The 22,500-nt window shown below is 45.0% G+C and overlaps 5 protein-coding genes across 8 annotated transcripts in view; 2 read left to right on the top strand and 3 right to left on the bottom strand.

Annotated features, from left to right (window-relative positions):
• The window catches only part of LOC310816403 (protein phosphatase Slingshot homolog 3), an 11,399-nt gene extending 8,975 nt beyond the window's left edge, over positions 1 to 2,424 (bottom strand). The window contains exons 1-3 of one of the 3 annotated variants that reach the window (XM_083686583.1): positions 2,258 to 2,424; positions 1,567 to 1,690; positions 60 to 97 (exon numbers count right to left, since the gene is read on the bottom strand). In XM_083686583.1, coding sequence (XP_083542709.1) covers positions 60 to 97; positions 1,567 to 1,614 — 86 coding nt within the window. In that variant the 5' untranslated portion in view covers positions 1,615 to 1,690; positions 2,258 to 2,424. Of the gene's footprint in view, positions 1 to 59; positions 98 to 1,566; positions 1,910 to 2,257 lie in introns of those variants that run through there. The other 2 variants (XM_083686582.1, XM_083686581.1) reach the window with 2 other exon arrangements.
• Positions 2,425 to 3,790: 1,366 nt separating this feature from the next.
• On the top strand, positions 3,791 to 7,654 carry grhpra (glyoxylate reductase/hydroxypyruvate reductase a). The gene is made up of 9 exons (XM_083686585.1): positions 3,791 to 3,986; positions 4,674 to 4,804; positions 4,966 to 5,038; positions 5,243 to 5,359; positions 5,545 to 5,633; positions 5,987 to 6,088; positions 6,278 to 6,413; positions 6,506 to 6,636; positions 6,793 to 7,654. The coding sequence occupies exons 1-9, from the start codon at positions 3,901 to 3,903 to the stop codon at positions 6,912 to 6,914; spliced, it is 987 nt and encodes a 328-aa protein (XP_083542711.1). The 5' UTR covers positions 3,791 to 3,900; the 3' UTR covers positions 6,915 to 7,654.
• Positions 7,655 to 7,831: 177 nt separating this feature from the next.
• Positions 7,832 to 11,083, bottom strand: LOC310816402 (zinc finger and BTB domain-containing protein 5-like). The gene is made up of 2 exons (XM_083686580.1): positions 10,376 to 11,083; positions 7,832 to 10,098 (listed from the first exon to the last, which is right to left on the bottom strand). Exon 2 carries the CDS (start codon positions 10,090 to 10,092, stop codon positions 8,005 to 8,007), a length of 2,088 nt encoding a protein of 695 aa, XP_083542706.1. The 5' UTR covers positions 10,093 to 10,098; positions 10,376 to 11,083; the 3' UTR covers positions 7,832 to 8,004.
• A 132-nt stretch (positions 11,084 to 11,215) lies between these two features.
• tomm5 (translocase of outer mitochondrial membrane 5 homolog (yeast)) lies at positions 11,216 to 12,134 on the bottom strand. Its single transcript, XM_083685686.1, has 2 exons — positions 11,888 to 12,134; positions 11,216 to 11,616 (listed from the first exon to the last, which is right to left on the bottom strand). Exons 1-2 carry the CDS (start codon positions 12,006 to 12,008, stop codon positions 11,582 to 11,584), a joined length of 156 nt encoding a protein of 51 aa, XP_083541812.1. The 5' UTR covers positions 12,009 to 12,134; the 3' UTR covers positions 11,216 to 11,581.
• Positions 12,135 to 13,448: 1,314 nt separating this feature from the next.
• Positions 13,449 to 22,500, top strand: part of frmpd1b (FERM and PDZ domain containing 1b) — a 21,937-nt gene continuing 12,885 nt past the window's right edge. For both annotated transcript variants that reach the window (XM_083686770.1, XM_083686769.1), the window contains exons 1-3: positions 13,449 to 13,620; positions 19,561 to 19,715; positions 22,348 to 22,458. In XM_083686770.1, the coding sequence (XP_083542896.1) occupies positions 22,352 to 22,458 (107 nt within the window). In that variant the 5' untranslated portion in view covers positions 13,449 to 13,620; positions 19,561 to 19,715; positions 22,348 to 22,351. The remainder of the gene's footprint in view (positions 13,621 to 19,560; positions 19,716 to 22,347; positions 22,459 to 22,500) is intronic.

Raw genomic sequence — 22,500 nt, 5'->3', positions numbered from 1 at the left:
TCATGATCAACACCCACTGACCTTCAGAAAGTAGAACCCCAAAAATGGCAATAATCTACCTTTTCTGAAGTCTCCCTCTTCTTGGGAGGCTTTCATCCTTCAAGAAATGTCAGGAAAAATAATACATTAATCAACACAACTTTAAGTTCAGTAAAAGTCTACAATCTGACAAATACACCAGTTTGAGGCAAATGTGAGCCATACGTGTAGTCAGACTGTCACCGAGTGAAGAGTATTCTTTAATTGATTTTTAAGATAAATCTAAGGTGAGGTAGGTGTGTGTGTGATGTTGCTGGAGGTGTAGGTGTGTGTGTGTGTGTGTGTGTGTGTGTGTAGTTGAAAGAATGAGCAATAAGCTCTAGAGTGAAATGTGCTGTTACAAAGATAAGAGCCAGAGGAAACCACAACAGAAGTTAAGAAGCCAGGGAGAAAGAGAAATAGAGGAACAGGGAGGCAGACAAGGAAAGAGAGAATGAGAGAGTGTTGAGGAGAGAGTGTGCGGGAGACACAGAGAGAGAGAGAGAGAGAGAAGTATCAAGGGTTCAGCGGAATGAAACTTGAGACAGTAACATTACCTGTTATGCAACTGACATGTCCAGACAGACAAGAGAAAGAGGAGGAGGGGTGGGCGGGAGGACAGGAGAGGAGGAAAGATGAGGGTATGAAGAAAGAGAGAAGGAGAAAAAATGAGTACAGTAGTACAGTTTTAATACTTAGTGACAGAGTATGTAGGGTAAGGAGGGGGGTAGAGGCAGAGAACAATCCTTTGGGTTTAGCTGGGAACAGAAATTGGAGAACAGCACCTGATGTGTTGGCGCACTCATAACATGGTGTGAGGCCTTGAAAATAACAAGGTTTGAATAACCCTGTTAAAGTCACTCTGATGGTTCAAGTAAAAGACAAAGAGAGGGAGTGAGAGAAGAACAAAGATAAAGAGACACTGGGAGAGGTTGGTGAGTGAGTGAGTGAGTGAGTGAGTGAGTGAGTGAGTGAGTGAGTGAGTGTTATCATTCCAAACACTGTCAGTTTGGTGGTGGTAGTGCAGGTTTGGGCAGAGGGTAGATTTGATTCCTGTACATGCATTCACCTAACACATTGTCCTCTACAAACACTCAATGGCATGGGCATATCTATGGTATGTTTGCCCCCAAGTTACTGCATCTGTGTCAATCAATAATGCAATCACTGCCTTGGCCATCCACAGAGGAACAATACCTATACCATTACTTTATCAACAGGGTACAATGCTGAGATGACATAAACAACAGGATCACCCAGATTCATAACAGCCTCCGGCTGAGATTGTTCATTAACCAAACTAAAAGGATTATGGGTTGAATAGGCAACGGCAGGCGTAGTCAGCGTATCAAATCGCACAGTGTACGCAGTGTCATATGATAGTGATATGCTAAAAGTGAATGCACTGTCATGGGAGATAAACAAGTGGTATTGAGCTCTCTGTGTGTGTGTGTGTGTGTGTGTGTGTGTGTGTGTGTGTGTGTGTGTGTGTGTGTGTGTGTGTGTGTGTGTGTGTGTGTGTGTGTGTAACCAGGACAGAGGACTCACCGGGGCGGTGGAGATGGAAGGAGACCGATGCAGGGTTAGCAGAGCCATCACGACACCGCAGGAGCTGGGGGATCCCTCAGTAAAGATGTGGGCGTGTGGGCGTGGTAGATTTACAGGGAATAATCTGCAGCGACATGAGTTTGAGGAGATGATCAAATAACCTTTCATAAACATACAAGAGCATATATGTTATGCTGGAGTCCAATGGTAGCGTAAAAACACTGGACGATCAACACGTCATGGCTTTCAGAATAGCTGTTGAATACCGAGCATTCCTTCACGGGCAACACTAAATGCGTGAGCGCTCGATTCGCACAACTAATAACATATTAGTTGTGCTACTAAACAGTGTCTCTCTATTTCTCATAGTCGGGAATAGTAAATTAATGCAGCTAACGTTGACTAGTAGCTGCGGTGAACAGATGTTCTGCAAAATCAGCCAACCATCTCTGGATTTTAGAAAAACCAGGAAAACATGCACGGCTTTTCAGTTCGCAAGTGCTGTCTTGTGCTGTAGATAAATAGATAGCTCTGGGAGTCAACAGTCAATGTCTGCGAGCAAGCAAGCTAAACTGGTTAGCTTACAGCACCACCTACAACCACAGGTTCCAATCTTACATTCCTTAAGAAAAGCTAGGGTGAAATCGAGAGAGACAGAGCAGTACTTAGTTCCTCATAATAGCGACATTACCTACCTCTCCCTCCTCTTCCCTCCCCCGTTTGGTCTTTCCTTCGCAGTCTCAAACAGCCAGCTCGCTATTTTAATCCTTCTTTGGCAAAACTTCTGCTCCACACTGATATCCAATTAAAGGAGAGTTTACTTCATGGAACCAGGAAGGAATAAGATCGGCCGAGAAGAGTAAACATGCCCATACAAGGTAGAGCTGAAATGCTTTTCTTAAAGGGGAAGTGGCATCTTTTCTCAGCTTTTCTAGTCTGTGACATTTCACCCTTACTTTACTGCAGCTATGAGTAAATGTTATATAAATCTATTCATTTCATTTGTGTTGGCCTCCCCCTATATACTATTACCAAGAGGACCTTTTAGAGGTATTTTATGGTAGGCAAGACCTTTTAGAGGCATTTTATGGTAGGCACGTTCTCTGTAGCTGCGACATGGTTGCTGCTTCAAGCCTGCTCTGTCTCCCCACAAACAGCCAGAGGCAATAAGGATCGGTCAAGTGAATTCAAATAGACTTACAGTAGGTTACAGACTGCTCAAATACAGTACATGATTAAAAGAACATATCATTTTTTACATATAATGACATCGATGACATTGCTCCCAAAAAAATCGAATAGGTGTAAAGAAATAGTTTTCAGGTGAACTAACTATGTAGGTGAACTATGTAAGTCATGTGGGGAATGGGGATGTGTCTTGACCCAGCAGCTGTGGAAAGAATGAGAGACAGTATTGCACCTTTAGCTGTACTGACTGTACTTATGGCATTTGCATTACATCATATCAGTTACATATCATAACGCTACATTGTCAGAAGCGCAGGTAGACGTCGTGGAGAGGCTAGAAACAAAATCACAGGCACTTGTTTAAGCAATCCTGGCCAATGTAATCCAATGAGATAGGCTCTGTCCATGTATTCATACTGCCTACTGATTACTAAAAGTATATACTGCATTCTAACCATACTACACACTATTTAGGCCATACTGTTTAGTAAAAATGTATGCAGAAAGCAACACATTTCAACATACTATATCTCATTGATACTGAGAAACCGTCACCTGTAACTCAACCATGTTGTTCATGGTAATTGGTTCAATTTCGCTACTGCCCGCCTCCCTTACCTGCTCCTTTGAATTGCGGGATTGAAATCTGAAAGGACTTCCTGAATAGAGTGAAGTGAATTCATACTACATGAGAAGAGAAGGCACATCTAGTTTGACATCCTGGCATTTTATACATACTCAATTTCGCATGTACAAAACATACTGAAAACTCAGACACGGCCATTGTGAATAGTGCAGCGACCAAAGTTTTAGTGCAAGTAATATAACAAAAACTTTATGGCCTCCTGTTTATGTAATACAAATGAGTGAGTCATAATAAAAAACATTTTTTTATTAAAGATTAGAGGTGAAAAGCACATGATTCAGATGCATGTAATTGGGGCAATCTACCTCTGCGCTCAAAGGAAAGTTTTACGCATGCGTACTGGTACTATAGTAGCCTACACTTCCTGGTCCGCGGAGCGCTGTGTGTGAAGTCAAGTGTAGTCCCGTAGTGCGCATTTTGATGTCATTGTGAACACTAGTGTACGAACGTACAGAGAGTTGTTTCGAGCTGCTTTTCTGACATTTCCTCGCCATCGGAGGATGCATACAGCGCAAAAACTCATGAAGGTTTTCGTAACAAGACGCATCCCGCAAGAGGGGATGAAAATCCTCTCACAGGCAGGAGTGTACGTGTACTTCATCTGTAGCCTGCAAGCTAACGCTCTTTCAGTTGTTGTGCTTTGTATGCGCTGTAACTTTATCAAGGTCGTGCATGCTTGTTGTCATCATTATGGTTATCAAACTCTATTACTGCAAAGCCAGTCCGAAGCTCAACCTTTCCTGTTTAACCTACTGCATTTACACACACACGCACGCACACACACACACACACACACACACACACACACACACACACACACCAAGCAGAGGGTAATGTTACAGTGTGACCAACCACAAGTTGTAGTTGCTTGTGACCTTTCTTCAGTTCACAGTATCATGGCTTGGTTGGTTCTATACAAGCACATATGGAAAAAGAAATGGTAGAATAAATATTAAATTAAGGGTAAGATATGGTGAGGGGGAACAGACAAACTAAGCACAGTAAAATAAACTAAATATGGACACAGTTTAGAGTATGTGACAGGAGAGAAATAGCTAATTTATAATCAAAATGAAAGAAATGTAGTATCACACATACAGATTCTCACATTGACTCAGAACTATATAGCAGATGATATGCTATGGATGATCTGTGTCTTCTCTTGCCTCTTCATTGACTTTTTGAGTTTGAGTAAATTGGAGTTTTATTCTTGTCATTTGTCCTTTCTCTACTCCCCCCTCCCCTTCTCTCCCCACGGTGTCCATGGAAACAGATGTAAGGTGTCCTTGTGGGACTCTGATGAACCTGTCCCGAGGGCGGAGCTTCTGAAGGGCGTGGCTGGAGCTCATGGACTGCTGTGCTTGCTTTCAGACCGGATCGATGCTGAGGTTCTGGAGGCAGCAGGTACTGAATGAAGCCTTATGATCTGGACCCATCTAGATACCTTGGCTGCAGGATGTGGAATAGCTTCTATTTCTCAATTTTCCATTTCCAACACTTTGGACCCAATCTATGAATCCTACTCTCTTTTAAGATTAATTATTCAGTACCTCATTTGTGTTCAGGACCAAACCTGAAGGTGATCAGTACCCTGTCTGTTGGATTTGACCACATGGCCCTCAGCGAGATCAAGAAGCGGTAAAATGCCCATCTTCACGACCATTTACAACATCCTACAAGAATTACGTATCAGCAAGTGACTAACAATTGGTCTCTTGATGACAGCAATCAAGAGTCTTGGGCCATGATTGACCCAAATCAGCTTTTTCTGGAGAAAAAAAAATGCCAGTCACTGTCTCCTAGTTTGTGATTTTGCCACCTTCTCATCTTGGTCCCTGGCAGTGGGGTGCGTGTGGGGTACACTCCAGATGTCCTGACTGATGCCACGGCAGAGCTGACTGTCGCTCTGCTCCTGGCCACGGCCCGGCGGCTACCGGAGGGAGTGGAGGAGGTTAAGAAGTTAGTCTGTTTATTTACCTTCATCACACTCTCAACAGATCTTCACTCTGCTGTTTTGTAATGACTGACTAATGAAATACTGTACTTCATAACGTCTTAATGAATATGACCATAACAGAATCCTCCCACCCCTTAATTCTCCCTCTCCCTCCCTCTTTCTCTCTCTCTGAACGTCTGTCTCTCAGTGGTGGTTGGAGCACATGGAAACCCCTGTGGTTGTGTGGTTATGGTCTGTCTGGCAGCACGGTCGGGGTCATTGGACTGGGGCGCATAGGTAGAGTAACCGTGTTTGATTGGTAGACTGGATCCTGTGACTCCTGTGGAGTTCAGGTTATATGGCCTATACAGTGCTGCTTGAAAGTTTGTGAACCCTACAGGGATGGTCATTATTTTTGTATAAAATATTAAAATGAACTTATAAAATCTTTATCTAAACCCCAATTCGTAATAAAGACATTCCAGATAGGAAGACTGGTTCTGATTAAATAAAGATTTCATGGTAAAAACAAAACAAAAAGTATAATTGCACAAGGGGTTCACATACTTTCAAGCAGCACTGTATATGTGATGTCAATTGATTGAATGGCTTGTAAATGAGTTGATGGGGTGTCTGTTGTTTGTCTTCAGGTATGGCCATCGCCAGGAGACTGAAACCTTTTGGAGTGAAGAGACTCTTGTACTCTGGGAGAACAGCCAAATCACAGGCTGCAGAAGTGGAGGGAGAATATGGTGAGGAGAGGAAAGAGGATAGAGAGGGGGGGATTACAAAAAGGAGAGAATGGGGGAGATTACAAAAAGGAGATAGAGAGGATGGGAGGGAGAAATAAATAGATAAGAGCCATGAAGGAGAGGAAAAGAGCTGTTGAGCTGAAGGTTGATCTCATCCTCTCTTCCTCGCCTCTCTTCTCTGTGCAACAGTACCCTTGGACACGTTGGTGGCTGAAAGTGATTTTGTCGTTGTGTCCTGCTCCCTCACGCCGGAGACCCAGGGGCTGTGTGACCAGGCCTTCTTCAGTAAGATGAAGAGCACTGGAGTCTTCATCAACACCAGCAGGTAGAGCGCCACCATGTGGAGGAGCACCGCCATGTGGAGGACACAATGATAGCGTTTTGAAATGAGCTGACTTTCTTTATGTGTGTGTGTAGGGGTGCGGTAGTGAATCAGGAGGATCTGTACCAGGCCCTGTCCAGCGGTCAGATAGCTGCCACTGGGCTGGATGTCACAACACCAGAGCCACTCCCCACAGACCATCCCCTCCTCACCCTCAAAAACTGCGGTGAGCAGAAAAGATATGAGGAGGAAAGCACGTTTATCTAGTCTTTCTAGTCAAATAGGAATTTCTCTTATTTTTCAGAAGTTATCAGTAAAAGTGACCAGATGCTTAGTTAATTACATGTGCTAACAGCTGTCTCTCCTGTCTCTTCCCCTACAGTGGTTGTGCCTCACATCGGCAGTGCCACCTACTCAACACGGGGCACCATGGCAGAGCTGTCTGCTCACAACCTGCTGGCAGGCCTACAGGGCACAGACATGCCCAGCGAGCTCACCTTCTAGTGCCACCAACACCTCCATATCATCTGCCTCCTCTTGAAGCCTATGGAGCCACAGTTTCATAAAATGAAGCTGTTTAGGGAGTAGGAGTTTTGTCCCCCAATCAGTATTCATTAACAGTTAAGGGATGAGAAGTAACTCCAGGAATAAATATCCAGGAATAAATGGTCGTTAGAATTTTGCTGATGTATTAACATGCTCTCCTAACACTAGGTGAACTTCAGATTGTCACCTTAGATCGTAGTGTTTGTATCAAATAACTCATCTGTGATACTTGACTTACTATTTTGAGTGAGGAAATACAATGTTGCACCATTGTTGCACACATGTTGCACCATTGGAAACCCCAACACGTGCTGCTTTTACTGCACTCCTTAATGGTCAACATGTAGAAAAGTCTACGACGGATCTGTAGCTACCGTACTGTTGCCGTTATCATCTAACTATTCATTTTCTGATAGGTTTAACTGTACTTTACTTTCCTAAGTGAATGAATTGAGTGGTTAGGGTGTGTTTTGTATTGCTTTCATTCCAGTTGAATGTTTCTTAACATATTGAGAAACGTGTCACAGATTGTCTCTAGCGGTCTGCATGTTCTTACGTACTGTACACGCTCCGTTAAATTGTGTCTCGTAACTCCAATTTTGTCTAATGCTGTCTGTCATTGTTTGTCGAGGAATGAATTAGTTCATCAATGTAACAGTGTTATATACATTGTTATTTATCCTTATCAAAAGTTCTAATGAATGAATAAATATTGATTACATTTAAGAGACAGCAGTCAGTGATCAATGAGGCTCCACTGTTGTTTATTACAACACAATAGTGTTCCTACTGATAAATAGTGTGTGATGAAAACATGGTCAGGATTCTTTCAGAGGTCCACTTTTCCTTCACATTCTATATCTAAGACTGTTTCATTTTATGTAACAATCAACCCCAAAGAAAATGGTACTGGTATGTGCTTCCTTCAATATTTTCAAACTTTGAATGATTAACATTTCTTCTGAACATGAATGTCAAACCATACAAAAGTGAGTCCCCAAGTCCTAAAAAGTGCATTAAAAAGTTCAAAATCCTGGTTTGGTTGGCCTTAGAGCAGGGTCGCTGGGAGGTGACTGCTCTTCCAGCGCAGGCAGGTGGTCTTGGAATGCTTGCACAGGTGGGAGGATTGACTGAAGCATTTACCACACTTGAGGCAGGCGTAGGGCTTCTCCCCCGTGTGCACGCGGATGTGCTTCTTACAGTCCGTCAGTGTCCGGAAGGTCTTACAGCAGATCCGGCAGGCGTACTTCCTCGTCCCCTCCACCACAATGACGTTATGCTCCATCAGGGCCTTCTTACATTTGGACAAGACGTCCTCCGAGGCTCTGGTGAGAACAGGGAGAGCTGCTGGCCCGGAGGATGAAGAGGCATCCTGAGGCTGGGTGCCGTCTGTTTGGGCTTCAGAGTTGGGGATCACTTTTGGGGCAATGCGACGGAAAGCTGGCACCCCTAAGCTGCCCCCTCCTCTGGTGGTGTCACACATGTTGGGTCGAGAGAGGGAAGGGTGCAGACTGAGACTGCCCAGGCTTGGCCCTACACCCCTCAGGTACCCACCCAGCATGTCTTGGGTGGGCTGGAGGATGACGGTATCACTGAAACTTTGGCTCTCGCCAGCCAGAAGCTGCTGGTAGGGAACAGATGTCACTGGGAACACAAGGGAGGAGGAGGAAGGGAGGGTGTTTGTTGTCTCCAAGTTATGAGCTGAACCACCAGTCTCTCCACCGAAGGCGGTGTTAGGCACTCTCTCCTCCCTGACTTCCCCACTGCCACATTGGCTTCTGGGGCTAAGGATACAGGAAAGACCCAGATCTCCCTGGCTATCTAGGCCCTCAACATCATTTGACCCCTCTTTGTGTGTCTCTGTCTGGAGATCAGTGCATGATCTGAGGTTTGTTGACGTTTGGTCGTCTTCATTTAGGCTGGTTGTGACTTTCTCATCATTCGCTGGTTCATCCAGAGGGTCGCTGTTGTCCTCCGTTGGGGACGGAGGGTCATTGGGCTCAACTGACGTCTCTGGATACAAAGAGCTGAGGTGTTCACTCTTCACCACAACCACCTTCTGCTCCTCCTCGTCTTCCTCCTCCTCTCCCACTTTCACTTTAACCATAATCCCTCCATCCACCAGCATGCTGTCTGTGTGACCCTCTCCCTTGTCATCCCCCTGCGCCCCTTGCACACTGCTATCTGATTGGCTAGGCAGCTGAATCTCCTCTTGTGATGATTCTCCCCTTGTTGTCTCATACTTCGCCTCTTCCTCCTCCTCCTGCTCTGCACCTTCTCTCTCCAGCAAGAGGCCCTCGTCTGTCTTCAGGGAGTCTGGGGAGGGAAGCTCCTCTGCTCCATCTCTACATGCGCTACTCCTGGTCACCCATGGAGAGCCCTCCCTAAGGTCCTCCTCAGTGAGCCTGCTGGTTCTCTGCTTGCTGCTGGGCCTCTCCTCATGAAACGCCTGGGGAGAGGAGGACTTGCGTTTGTGGAGGCGCCTAGTGGGGAAAGCAGCCTGCTGCTCCACACCAACACCAGTCCCGACCCCACCATCCTTGCCTCCAGCCTGGCTAGCCTCCACCCCAGCCTCCCCCTTGTCGAGGCCTCCCTCCAGAGCAGAGCTGACCAGGCTGAGTCCTAGCTGCTGGAGCAGGACTGACCTCTGCTGCCTGGAGTTGACCACAGCAGTGGCTGCTGTCTGAGATGGAGACTGCCTCATGTGCTGGTCCACTGTATGCACTGACGACCTCCAACCATGAGGGGGTGATGTGGGGAAGTTGCGGGAGGTGAGGTGGTGCTTGCAGGCCCTGACCACTGTGTTGAGGTGCAGGTGGGAGGCAGCTAGGAGCACATCCATCACGTTGGAGGCCCCCAGGGTGAGAGTGGAGGTGTAGATCATGTCCAGCAGGGCAGCGAAGGCCTCAGACGTCACCACCTCTTGATCCAGCTCCATCACACTAGCGCCCCCACCGCCATCCCCGTCCACCGTGCTCAGAAGTGCCCTGAAGTGTGTGCTGCAGGCTGCTAAGACGGAGCGGTGGGCCCTGAAGTGCTGACTGCCCACCACAATCACACAGTCACAGAGCTGACCGTGAGTGCGCTGGTGGTTCAGCTGTTGGAAGATGTGCTCAAAGTGACCAGGGAAGTCCATATTATCCTGAGGATGAATAAAGAGAGTTGTCAAACTGAGTGGACAGGTACCCCAAACTTAGGTAGGTGCATGGATCACTGGGCACATCACTTTTGGTTGGACATCTCAAAATATATATGCCATAAAACAAACCTAAATGAATGACCAACTGTCATAATGAAGCACTGTCGGTGGGGGGCATGCAGTCCACTTTATTATGTTATGATCAAAGGAAGTAGGATATTACAGTTGCGGTACACTTGTCTGGCGCGTGAGGATCACGCCACTAGTGCCCAGTACTCACAATGCTCCGATACTTCTGTCGGGGGGTCTCCAGTCACTGAATTGAATAGCCTTGTGTCTCATTTGCTAACCGAATACTACAAGTATGCATAGCGGTCAACATGCAAAAAACGGAATGCTTGTCATTTTACCTGATATGTGCTTTTCTAGACAATCTTTTTGCCTGCAGAAGATGTTTCAGGACGCGGTTTTGGCTAGGATGAGAGGGGGCGGGCCCATTGTCTTAGGACAGATACCGTGACTCCCGCCCATACTGATAGTAGTTCGGGCGAAGCGACGTCGCGCTGGAATGACGATCCCTGACGCCAACCATCGGACAAAAACACGGAAGGACGCTGATGATGAGTGGCGCGGTCGCGACTTGTCTAGCCGTCTGACTGGACTGCTGTCTATAACTGGTTTGCTATTCATCCGTGTACTCTCGCCTTTTCCATTAACAGTATTAATCGGAAAAAAATATGTTCGAAAAAAGCTTTAAAAAAAAAAGTAACTTTTGCTAAAGTAGGCGTCATTTTGCGTTGAAATCATAAGAATGTGCACACAATGACATCATTGGATACCTTACTGGACTTAACACTGCCGTCCTCCTTAAAATGAGACAACAGCGCCCCCGTGTGGCATAGCTGATTAGGAGAACAGTAATTCTCCCTCATGTATGATGCCTGAGGGTAGGCTGCTGGCTGATGGTGTTTGAGGTCAATTTGCCATATATTCTAGCCCTATATTTACACCTAAACCTGAATACTCCCGGCAAAAAAATGCATTTGAAGCAGATAAAACATTGCAATGTAATTAGTGACAGCTCTCAAGGTGGCTTGACAATAAACACATAGATATTCAATCACATTTCAATGTCTTCCCTTTATTGCATGTGGTTCACACAAGTGTCAAAATTACCATTCTTTGCAGAAAGAGGAGACATTCCGAATATTGTCAATGAATGTGTTGCACTGTAACAAAAAAAAAAAACATTCAGTTGTTCGCTGTTACTGAACAAACCATGAACAACCATGAACAAAAACAGACAACATGACTGTCTGCAAATGACAACATCGAATGTTCAATGTCCCTTTATAGGCTGTAGCTTGGAAGTCTTTCATATTGGATCCATCATGTGATGTTTTCGCCGAGTCTCCTTTTCATGGTGATGTCCATAATTCTTGCAGTAAACTTCCAGAAGATTGGAGTAATAAAGAGGTAGTTGTTCTCATATGCTGTCCAACTTCTGCAGAACGTAAGGGGCTGTGATGGCAAGAAGTAAACATAAAATGTCACACACAAAACACCAAAGGCCTAATAAGTATCACCATCACTCTGAACACAGAAGCAGCATAGTATACAGAGAGGATGGGGGAACAACGTGTAAAGAGCCACTGGAGCTGTGGATGAATGGTAATGTATGAAGACTAGGTCTTTACTCGACATGCTCACTTCTAGGCGACAGGTTCTCTGCTTTATCGTACTATGCAACATGCTATCCTAGGCTAAAGAAAACCTCGACCCTTATACTTACTGACTCGGAGAAGGGCAATGTAGATAAGGAAGTTGCGCACGGAGGTTACGACGTCTTGTCGCATTTTCTTCTTCATCTCCTCCGGGTCCATTTTTGGCCCCAACCCTTCTAGTTTAAGCATTGCGGACTGTGAAGGTGAAACACCTGATCACTTCTCTAGATCTGCAGTTGGGATTGATCCGTTTGCCGTTATTTTATATTTTACCGGCGTGTTTATCGTGACGAACTGTAAACGGAAGCATATGGTTTAATCCGGAAATTGCGTTGGCGAGATAAGCACAGCGTCCTTAGAGGGACAAACTGTACGGTGGGGAGGTCAAAGCAAGAAATATTTATGATGAATTTGTAGGCTTCCTGTCTATGATTTGCACATACCAAAGACAGGATTGAATTCACAATATATTTAGTTAATCTATGAAATTAATTTAAATTCAATTCAAATGGGCTTTATTGTCATGTGAAATTTATGTTTTTACATTGCCAAGGCAAGTGAAATCAACAATTAAAAACTAACAATAAACATTATACACACAAACATTTTCTAAATAATAAAGATATTTCAAGTGTAAACGGACCCTCGCTCTCTACATCTATCTACATATCTATCTATCTACATATCTACAAGTCAATTAGGGGAGTGTAGTTTAATTAAAATAAATGCAATTTCCATGAATGAATACATTTTGTTTGTTGCTGTTATTATCTTCATACAGTTCTGTACTGTTTTTTAAACATGATAATAACAAGAATAACAAGGCGATTTATTCGATGAGAAATAATGATTAATAATGATACATCAAGCTGTCCATCTCTTAACAAATAATTCTTCATTTGTAGGGATGACTCATTGTGTAGGCTAAATAAAAGAAACACATATCTGGTGTTTATTTTTTAATACTGCTCATTCAACTGTTATTATCAGCATCAATTTGTTTATTGTTGTTACTTATTATCAACATTAAACTCGATAATAATGATTAATAACAATACGAATAATTTGTCCTATAATAATAATAATAATAATAATAATAATAATAATAATAATAATAATAATAATAATAATAACAATAATATCATCGATAACGACAACCAAATCAACAATTATTATTGTTATTATTATTATTATTGCTAGTATTATTATTATTAGTAGTAGTAGTATTGTTATCGAAAGTAAATCTAAATCAAATCAAAGTTTATTCTTCATATACACTGAATACAGCCGTAGACGGTTCAATGAAATGCTTTGGGCAAGCTAGCTCCTCAACAGTCCAACAATGAAGTCATAATAACAACAATAACATAAGGTAGCAATAGTAGCATGCAGCAGAAACACAATAACAATAGAGGAGTGTGAACAGTAGTGTTGACATTAGGCCTACCATGTCTTAATCACATTCTCTAACTTGCCCTAAATCAAACTGACCTTGTGAGGGGGGTCCTCGAGGCAGACGGGGAGGGAGCGAGTGATGAGTGTGGAGGAGAGGGAGAGGGAGAGCAGGAGGAGACGACGGGAGGGAGGGGGTGGGTTATTTCTGAGCTCAGGGCCGGGGATTAAGCGGACGAGAGCAGTCCCAGTGCGATGACAGCATCCAACCTAAACCCTAACCCCCACACACCACACCGTTCGGGACACATACTCGACTGATTCTTAGAAGCTATTCTATATTTTCTCATTCTACACCATCGGGCCATACTGATCCACACCCCGGTCCGTTTCTTTCTTAGAACACGAGGTGAGTTTGCTTTTTGCGATATTCTTCTCCTCTTATTGTCAATAGTGTACGGATGGTGGAGGAGCGCCGGTGATACGGCGTGCACCTTACATTGATTCTGAGAATCTGGGACGATATTTCTCATATTTGAAAAGATGTTGATTCTGTGAGAATGATCGTGTGGACCAGGTGCGTGTCCACTCGTGTCCCTGTTTGAGAGATGAGGGGGGAGAGATCTAAATCGGATTAAGATTATCGGGGAAACAACAAAAGACTGACCATTTTTTTCTTTGTTTACTGCCTAATCTATAATGATTGGTGCCATCTATAAAATCAATGGTCAGTGTTGGTTCTGTTGGGTACTGAGTACTGATGAAATATTAACATTCAACATGTATACTTTATACGTTACAGCACATTTATTATTTCGACATATCTAAATAAACCATGACAAATTATGATCGTCAGATTAAAATGGGGTCCATGTTTATTGGTGCAATATTGAAAAGAAAATCATTTGTTGCAAAATCAAGAATTTGTATTGTTATTATAGTGAGTCGCTGCCTTATTTTGCAACCAGCGATGTTCGTAGTTATTCCTAGCCCTTCATTCATTTGCATCCATGCCCGTCTCAAACACATGCGTTTAGTGCAAGGACAGGCCAATGGAATTCTACGTGCATCTTGATATGTCTGTCACTGAACGCAAATTGACAATCAGTAAATCAGAGTTGGACTGGAACCTCAGCTGGTGACAGGTGTCTAGCAGGGGAGTAAATGTGGTAGTCTATTAGGCTACAATCGCGCGTCTGCGGGTGTTATCAATGGGCGTCGACAAGGTTCGGAAATACACTATAGGCGTTTTGCTTTGCGCGTGTCCACGTGACGTTCATGCGCTGCACTTTTCAGACCATGCCGTGCGAATTAAGACGAGCGCAACACAACTAGACCGGAACAATGCGTTTTGCCGTTCCGGGCCCTTTATTTAATGCATGACATGATTTAATATGACCACTGATTATGATCCCTTTATAGACGTGCTGTAGCCTACACAACATACATGCTACTGGATAGGAAAGGAGCACTCCTACACTCCACACACACACACACACACACACACACACACACACACACACACACACACACACACACACACGCACAATACACTCACAAATTGTGTCTCACATGCATGGCTGTTGTTGGTCCTGTGCTGCCCTATCGTATGTATGTCTGTATGTGTATGTGTATGTGTATGTGTATGTGTGTGTGTGTGTGTGTGTGTGTGTGTGTGTGTGTGTGTGTGTGTGTGTGTGTGAGTATGTGTATGTGTATGTGTGTGTGCACATGAATCTGTGTATGCATTTCTGTGTGTGTGTGTGTGTGTGTGTGTGTGTGTGTGTGTGTGTGTGTGTGTGTGTGCCACTGCTATGCCAGTGCTGCAGGCGGTGCATGATGACTCAGGGATGTATGGCAGAACATGTGATTGGAGCTGTTGCTCTGAGGTCACTCAGCCAGAGGAGAAATGCGACTGGCAGGACTGGCACATCAGGAAAGACTCGCTGCCTGCCTGCCTGCCTGCCTGCCTGCCTGACTGCCTGCCTGCCTGCCTGACTGACTGCCTGACTGCCTCGTCTGGATCTGATCTGACCGTTCTTCTGCCTCACTTACCACACTCCTCCCCCCAGAGTCTCAAGACCCTTGTCTCCAGGGTGCTTTCTGTTGGGCTGGTGTCTGGTCCAACTGATTGGCCATCCAATTGATTATTAGACCAATCTATATTGAACATCATTTAGTAATTCCATTCCTATTGTGCAGTACCCCAGGCACAGTTTTGGCAGCCAGAGACTGTTGGCTTGTCAATCATGTGCATCTGAGTACCAATCTATGTAATTGGTAGGCAGTGTATGTCATGTCAGGGTATAGTGATAGGAGGGGATGGGGTGGGGTGGGGTGGGGTGGGACCAGCATCTGGGGCCCACCAGGACACCAAGCTTCTCCCCCAGCCAGAATAACACCATCCTGATTCAGAAAGAAGAATAGACATTACCCTACCTAGCAGCTCCTCAGTGGTTTACTCACAGTGGAGTATTGATAGAGGCTATGGTATATTTGTGTGAGTACAGCATATACGTACATACTTTATATATAGCATCATTTACAGTGGGTAGGTCTCAGTCAGAGGAGGCTGGTGGAGTCAGAAATTGGAGGACGGGTTCATTCTAATGTATGGAATGGAATGAGGAATGGTATCAAACATATGTTAGATGCCATTCCTCATTCCATTCCATGCATTACAATGAGCCCGTCCTCCAATTTCTACCTCCACCAGCCTCCCCTGATCTCAGTATTCTACAATGCCTTTCCCTCCTATATCCTGTCTCCTGCTGACTGATCTAAAAACACTGGACAGGTGAAAGTGATATGGTGAGGGCCCAGCAGCTTGCTAGGTAGTGTTGCCTTTGAAGCAGCAGTGATTTGGAATCACGCTCTGTGGGATGACCTAGCCCTGCCTGAGACATGCAAATTCCAGTGTCACCTTTGGTCCTTGAGGATGTCCTCTTGGCCTTATGGTAGACGCTTGGTTCGAATCCTGCCCGTCCCCACTTCACACTGCTTTGACCCAGAGCCAGTCGATTTACAACTGTATTGTTATAATGTATCTATAAATTCAAACCTGAGAAATAGGATATCAGAGGGGAGAGCTCTTATTAAGACGTATCCACCCATTAATTCCTTGAACACCTCTTCCTCAGAGTCAGACAGTGACCCCAGGTATCATGGGAGCTCTCCATCGCAGCAGATCAAAACAACAGATAAATACCAGCAACACAGTCGACTATTAATCTTCAAATGGCCCGGGTATTTGATATATAGTATCGGGGAACTGAAGTGGTTGCAAGTGGAAATGTAATGAGTGGTGCGCAGAGGGTTTCACCTTAATAATGCTAATGGTATGGAGCTGAAAGGCTGGACACAAACGGGACAGCAGATTTGATTAAGTCTGGAGCAGAGGAAACAGAATATAACCAAACAAACAAACAATAACAATCAGCCGGAGAGAGCTTATAGGCTAACAAGACTTTCATAATCACTGATTCATTTGCCTGTTTTCATAGATCCATGTTTTTTTTTTATCGATATTACATAAGACAACTTTGTCGTCGCTGGTTATCTGTGTGACGCATTGGTTGGTCTGTATACTGCACAGCCCACTCCCTGACTCTCCCTGGTCTCTGGTCAGCTATGACTCTGTGTTGACCTGAATAGACCTTTCCTGCTGTGCTCTACCTCATGTGGTGCAGCTGTATCCGGTATGTCAGTCAGTCCTACTGGAGGGGGGTCGTCCACAGACGCAGAGGTAGGACCCAGACGTCAATAGACGCCAACTGGTTGATCCCAAAAAGGACCGGTGTTTTTGTCATTGGGCACCACTCACTGCTGTGGCTGGTAAAAAAACAAACAGTGTGAGGACGCTGGGGATGTCAACTGTACAGGGCTAATCAGCGGTTTGAATAAGGACAGGCACTTCTGCACTTCTAGTTCTAATGCTGACCTATTTAGGGTATTTTCTGTGTGCATTTCATTTTGTACAGGCGAATAGCAGACAGGGGTCTGTCTCAGGTTCAAAGGTGAATACTTTGCTTGTCACTGCAACCAGTCGAACTGGCTTTTCGATTCCTCTCTATCCTGTCAGTCAGCGGTACAGGGCCTGATGGACAAGCTCCATGTTGTTAGATCCTAAGAAGAATGGAACAGGGCCTGTGGAGAGAGCTCCATATCTGGCCTTCCTGGAGGCACAGTTTTCCCGCTCTACTGGGCTGTATGTGTTGTTGTGTTTCATAGCTCGACCTAGCATGGCATGGCTTAGCTTGGCTAATTGGATTTGAACTAGACGTTTCCCTTCCAGCTGGCAGCTCTCAAACAGTGACCATTGCCTCCAATTCAACTCCACCCTCGACCCTTAGGTGAGAGAGAGAGAGAGAGAGAGAGAGAGAAAGAGAGAGAGAGAGAGGGGGGATGAGTAACAGAGAGTTAGTGTCTCTATGTATGTGTATTTGTTCGGTAGAAAAAGTGGGAGGGGTTGAGCAAGAGTGTGTTTTGTCAAGTGACAAAGGGGTAGTGTGTGTTTCCTAATAGGGAACCTCATTCAATACGATTGTTCCAAGATTGGGAGACTGAGAGCAAGATTGAGTGAGAGAAAGAGAGAGTGTCCAAGATGAAGAAAATGTCAGAAAGAGAAAGAAAGAGAGAGAGAGAGAGAGAGAGAGAGGCTAAAAAGATTGAGCGATAGAAAGCTTACATTGGCTACAATATGTACAAATGAATTCTTCCCACAGTCAAGATGGAGACAGTGGCAGACATAGAAACAGAGGAAGAGTGAAAGAAAGCTCAAAATGGCTACAAACTGTACTGATGAGTTCTGTCGACAGCTTGAGGACTTAAGGCAGTGACACTTGTAAACACAGCAGTCACGATTACTATTGATTCAGACACAGATTAGGAGCGGACTTATCACAAAGCACACTGACACGCAGGGACAACTTAAGGGCAATGGCTCCTAGTGGCATGAACTACTATTGTTAGGAGACATTCTCTTCAATGAAAAAAACAAGCAACATTCATCACTCTACAGGAAAGCAACAAAGTTAGATTCATTTGGAGAGTGTTAGCAATGCTGGAAACATTTATTTATTATTTATTTAACAATTGACCATTCATCAATGTCCGCTGCTGGCCTATGTTTGTACTGTATTGCAGAGAAATGCTGCATTGATCAGCTTTATTCTTGCTGGCTAAGACACTTCCTCTCAACAACACACTCTCTCTCTCTCTCTCCTTATTCTACATCTCTGTTCTCTTGCCCTCTTCACCTTCTTTAAAATTCTCTCCCTTTTCCCCCCAGTGTGCCCCCTCCAATATCCTGTTCTTTGATTTTTCTCCTCCTCCTCAGCCAATTCTCCTTCCCCCCTTTCTCTAATGTTACCCCCTCTACCCCTTTTTCTTGGCCCCCAGCCCCCTTCTCTTTTTGGCTCTCCTCCCCTTCACCTCTTCACCCCCTGCGCCCCCCTCTTTCCTCTTCCCCCCTTCGATCCCCTCTTTTGGTGCATGTGTTGGCAGTGGCAGGAGGAGGTGGTTGGAGACCTAGCTAGCTGCATTAGCTGTATACATTATTCATGTGCCCTGCAGTCTGTGTGAGTCTGGGTCTTTTGCTGCCTGCGCGCAGGGGACAGGGCCTGGTGAAAGAGCTCTGTGTCTGGGACACAGGACCTGGGGAAGGAGCTGCATGTGAGGGACATTGAGGAAAGAGGAAGGTCTGGCATGCAGTCCCAGTGAACGAGAAGTGAGAGCAAAGAAAAGCATCCAAAAGTGTTTATTTCTGTGGTTCCATTCGATCAGATGATGGACATGCTTCTTCATCAGACGATGCACGATATAAGCATATTCGCATGGTAGAGTTCTTTTATTTTTTTTTACAGTATATATCTTATTTGCCAAGATCATTGGCACCATTTTTCTCAACCACAACGGGATTCACAGTCTGTTCTCTTGCTTTTAAAAGGAGACACTTAGAACTGTTACTGAACTGGGTGATATGAAATTTTAATTCAGACAACCAGACAGAGCTAGAGTGCTTCTTCCCCACATCATCGTGTGCTTTTCAGGCTGCAGAGCTTTCATAGGAGCAGGCAGCCTCAGGGTGGGGAGGGGAGGAGTGGCCTCTTTCATAAAATCACGCTGCTTGGACTAGATTTGGCTCTCAACACATCTGCTTGCTTTACTTGACAAACAAAACAGGATCACTCTGAAAAAACCACTTGAGTCGAATATCTAATCTAATCTATCTCTTTAGGATTTATCATTACATTAGTTTTCAGTTAAGCAAAGAAGGTCCTTGTTTGTGGGATGAATTTTGGAAGCAGTGACAGTTTTAACAATTAATTTGTTCTTCTAATCTGCACAGGTAGCTATTACAGCTAAATTCGGATTGGTCCTGATGATCACAAGGGCCCTCCTCCTCCTCTTTTCGGCCAATCCCGATGGGGCTCCGTAACTGATGTCACAGAAGGCGAGAGGGATTTTTGGTTCGGAAGTCCAGAAGAGACAAGCCATACCACGGTGAGTGACAGCCAGAACCTTCTGTGAGAATCTGAATATTATGGTCTGTTCAGAAATATGTTTTTGCCTGGTCCCAATGCTGTGAAGTGGCTTCCTTACCAAAGCACCCAATGCTTTCTTGGTACAGTATGTTCAGATTGGGATGTGCAAGGTCCCACAGCATATGACAAATTGATGGAATATTTGAGGGAATTGAGGGAGGGATTAGAGACAAAAGTTCAACACATTCATGCACCGTGTTACCATGTATTATTTAAGTTAAAAGAGGAAAAGGTAGAAGGTAGGGCTACTTTCAGTGAGTTAGGGTAGCAGTGAGCAATCCCCCAGCAGTTGAGGTGCTCATGTATTTATGGATGGTGGCGGCATAGAGAAAGTGTCATCCAAGATGACTTCCTGACTCTGCAAGGGCAAAGGGGGCAGAGAGAGAGAGAGAGAGAGATATTGGGGTGAGTGTGTGTGTGTGTGAGAGAAAGAGAGAGAGAGAGAGAGAGAGAGGCTACACCTGAGTCAGCACTGACTGCAGCACTGATACACATACATTACAGACACATCTGTGCTCACACACACGCGCACACAACCACACGTACACACACACACACACACGCACTCGCACACACACACAGGTGTAAGATTATAATTAAAGTCCAAACCTTCAGGCTAATTTCTCTATCAAGAACCTGGTCAGGTTTGTAGTGTCCATCTCTCAAACTGATTGAACAGACATCGATAAGTGTGTCTCCTAAGCCGCTAGCCCCTCAGACGCAGCTAGCTGTCCAAGACAAGCCACCCCACCCACATCAGTCTGGATCAATGGGGTGCCAGAGTAACAGGGTGTCCAGGCCCTATCAGAAAGAGGGCGTAATCCTTTTACAGGCCCAAAACACTGGCTCCAATGAGGGTGATGCTAGAGAGCTAGCCTTAACGCCTAAGAGCATTCACTTCAATGGGGATGCTGTAAGTGACCTGGCCTACCCTTGACGCCCAGAGTCTACACTGCAATAGGGATGTTGTTAGCGGCCTGGCCTAGCCTTATAGTGCCAGAGCATTCACTACAATGGAGATGGTGTTAGCATCCTAGACTAACTCTAGCTGAGACCTAGGCAGCTGACAGGAGAGGGAATATCTGTCTACTGTCCAACCTCCTAGAAAATATCTCTATTGATTCAAGAAAAGTGGAAATACTGTGGACATAACTCAGACCTTAATAACAGAACCATAATTCTACTCACTCCAACTGATGGGACAGAGTTACTGATATAAAAGTCCAAGACACAGACTAAGGATTACGAAGCAGTCTGCTCTTTTTTTTTACCCAGACTTTGATCATATGTTCTCTCTCAGCTTCAGGAAGTTTCCTCTGTTTTTTCAGGGGAACTTGATCAAACTCAGCTGCAGGCAGTGAGAGGAGAGGTTGTATCGATCACTGGGTTTCAGGAACACATTCGTCATCGTTAGCCATATTGATCACACTCGCTACTGTACGTGCCAAAGTCTCCCTCCACTCTCTCTCCCGCTGTTTCTCACGGGCACGCTAATATAGCCTAGCAGCGGATGTTTATCCAACCCGGTATGACCGGTAACAATAGCCTACTGCCACTGCTTACCGATATGTTAAGTTATAGCATCAGACTCCATCTACACTCTAAGATGCTAACGTCAGAGACGGAGGATAAAGCTTGTCAACAAAGATCAGAGGTTGAATATGGCGACGGCTATTGGGCTATTGATTGGCCGTTGGGGAGGAAACAGTGTTGATCGGTGTTGTTGGCCTTGAGTTGTGGTTGGAGCAAATGCTGACCACACTTCTTGGGGATTTGATTAAAACATAACGACCCCCTCCTCTCTCCCTCCTTCCCTCCCTCCCAACCCCCCATGTCTCTGCTTAAAGGGCAAGCTGAACAGAAATTGCACCACTGCAGAGTTGTCGGTAATGATAAACACTGACAAGTAGCTTCAACAGTGTGTGTGTGTGTGTGTGTGTGTGTGTGTACGTGCGTGTGGGTGTGTGTGCGTGCGTGTACTGTGTGTGTGTGTGTGTGTATGGGTAAGTGTGGTGTAAGACGTGTGTCCCTCACTATCTCTTGTATGTATGCTTTATGTGTGTGCTTGAGTGTGTTTGTGTGCGAGCGTGCGAGCGAGCGTGCGTGTGTGTGTGTGTGTGTGTGTGAGAGTGTTTCTCCTTCCTGTAAACGTCCTATATGTCCTATGTGTCACATCTTGTTCTGTGTGACATGTATTGCCCTGTTCATGTTGAGTTGAATACCCTTTTCAGTCAGTCCCTCTTTCTTGTTTATATATCTGATTATTCATCGTATTTAGGGCAGGCTACATGCTCTGCATATGAAAATGATGAACACAAGATTTGGCAGTCACGCCTTTCTAGTGCCGAGTGCAAGGACCAAGACAGCACCCCACGAAGCTCTGTCTTTGTTTCTTCTCACTCTCTCTACCTCCCTCCTCTTTCTCTTTCCCTGTCCTTGTCACACTCCTCTTCTTTCTCGCTCTCTCTCCTTGCTCTTTCACTCACCCTTCCTCTTTCTCTTTCTCTCTCTCTCACTCTCGCTCTCTCTCTCTCTCTCACTCTCTCGCTCTCTCTCTCTCTCTCTCTCTCTCTCTCTCTCTCTCTCTCTAGTTAAATGGAGGAGAAGGAGAGGAGTAGGAGCAGGTCTCCTCATCGTAGGGGCAGTCGGGTGCAGCAAGTGGTGGGGACGATACTCAGACGCACCCGAGAGTCTCTCAGCAGGTACAGTATATCTACAGCACCAGTCATATTCCCTCCATAGAC

Source organism: Argentina silus (assembly GCF_951799395.1).
Source record: "Argentina silus genome assembly, chromosome: 15".
Classification (NCBI taxonomy): Eukaryota; Metazoa; Chordata; class Actinopteri; order Argentiniformes; family Argentinidae; genus Argentina; species Argentina silus.
Note: the sequence above shows the minus strand (reverse complement) of the source record. Positions and strands in the feature narration are given on the sequence as shown.

What these genes read in the sequence shown, in the direction of transcription:
- LOC310816402 (XM_083686580.1), bottom strand. Translation starts at nt 10,092, where the DNA reads ATGGACTTCCCTGGTCACTTTGAGCACATCTTCCAACAGCTGAACCAC.
- tomm5 (XM_083685686.1), bottom strand. Translation starts at nt 12,008, where the DNA reads ATGCTTAAACTAGAAGGGTTGGGGCCAAAAATGGACCCGGAGGAGATG. An exon ending in CATTGCCCTTCTCCGAGTCA is followed by an intron (nt 11,617 to 11,887) that starts GTAAGTATAAGG and finishes TTGCCATCACAG; the next exon opens with CCCCTTACGTTCTGCAGAAG.
- grhpra (XM_083686585.1), top strand. Translation starts at nt 3,901, where the DNA reads ATGCATACAGCGCAAAAACTCATGAAGGTTTTCGTAACAAGACGCATC. An exon ending in TGAGGTTCTGGAGGCAGCAG is followed by an intron (nt 4,805 to 4,965) that starts GTACTGAATGAA and finishes ATTTGTGTTCAG; the next exon opens with GACCAAACCTGAAGGTGATC. An exon ending in GGAGTGGAGGAGGTTAAGAA is followed by an intron (nt 5,360 to 5,544) that starts GTTAGTCTGTTT and finishes TCTGTCTCTCAG; the next exon opens with TGGTGGTTGGAGCACATGGA.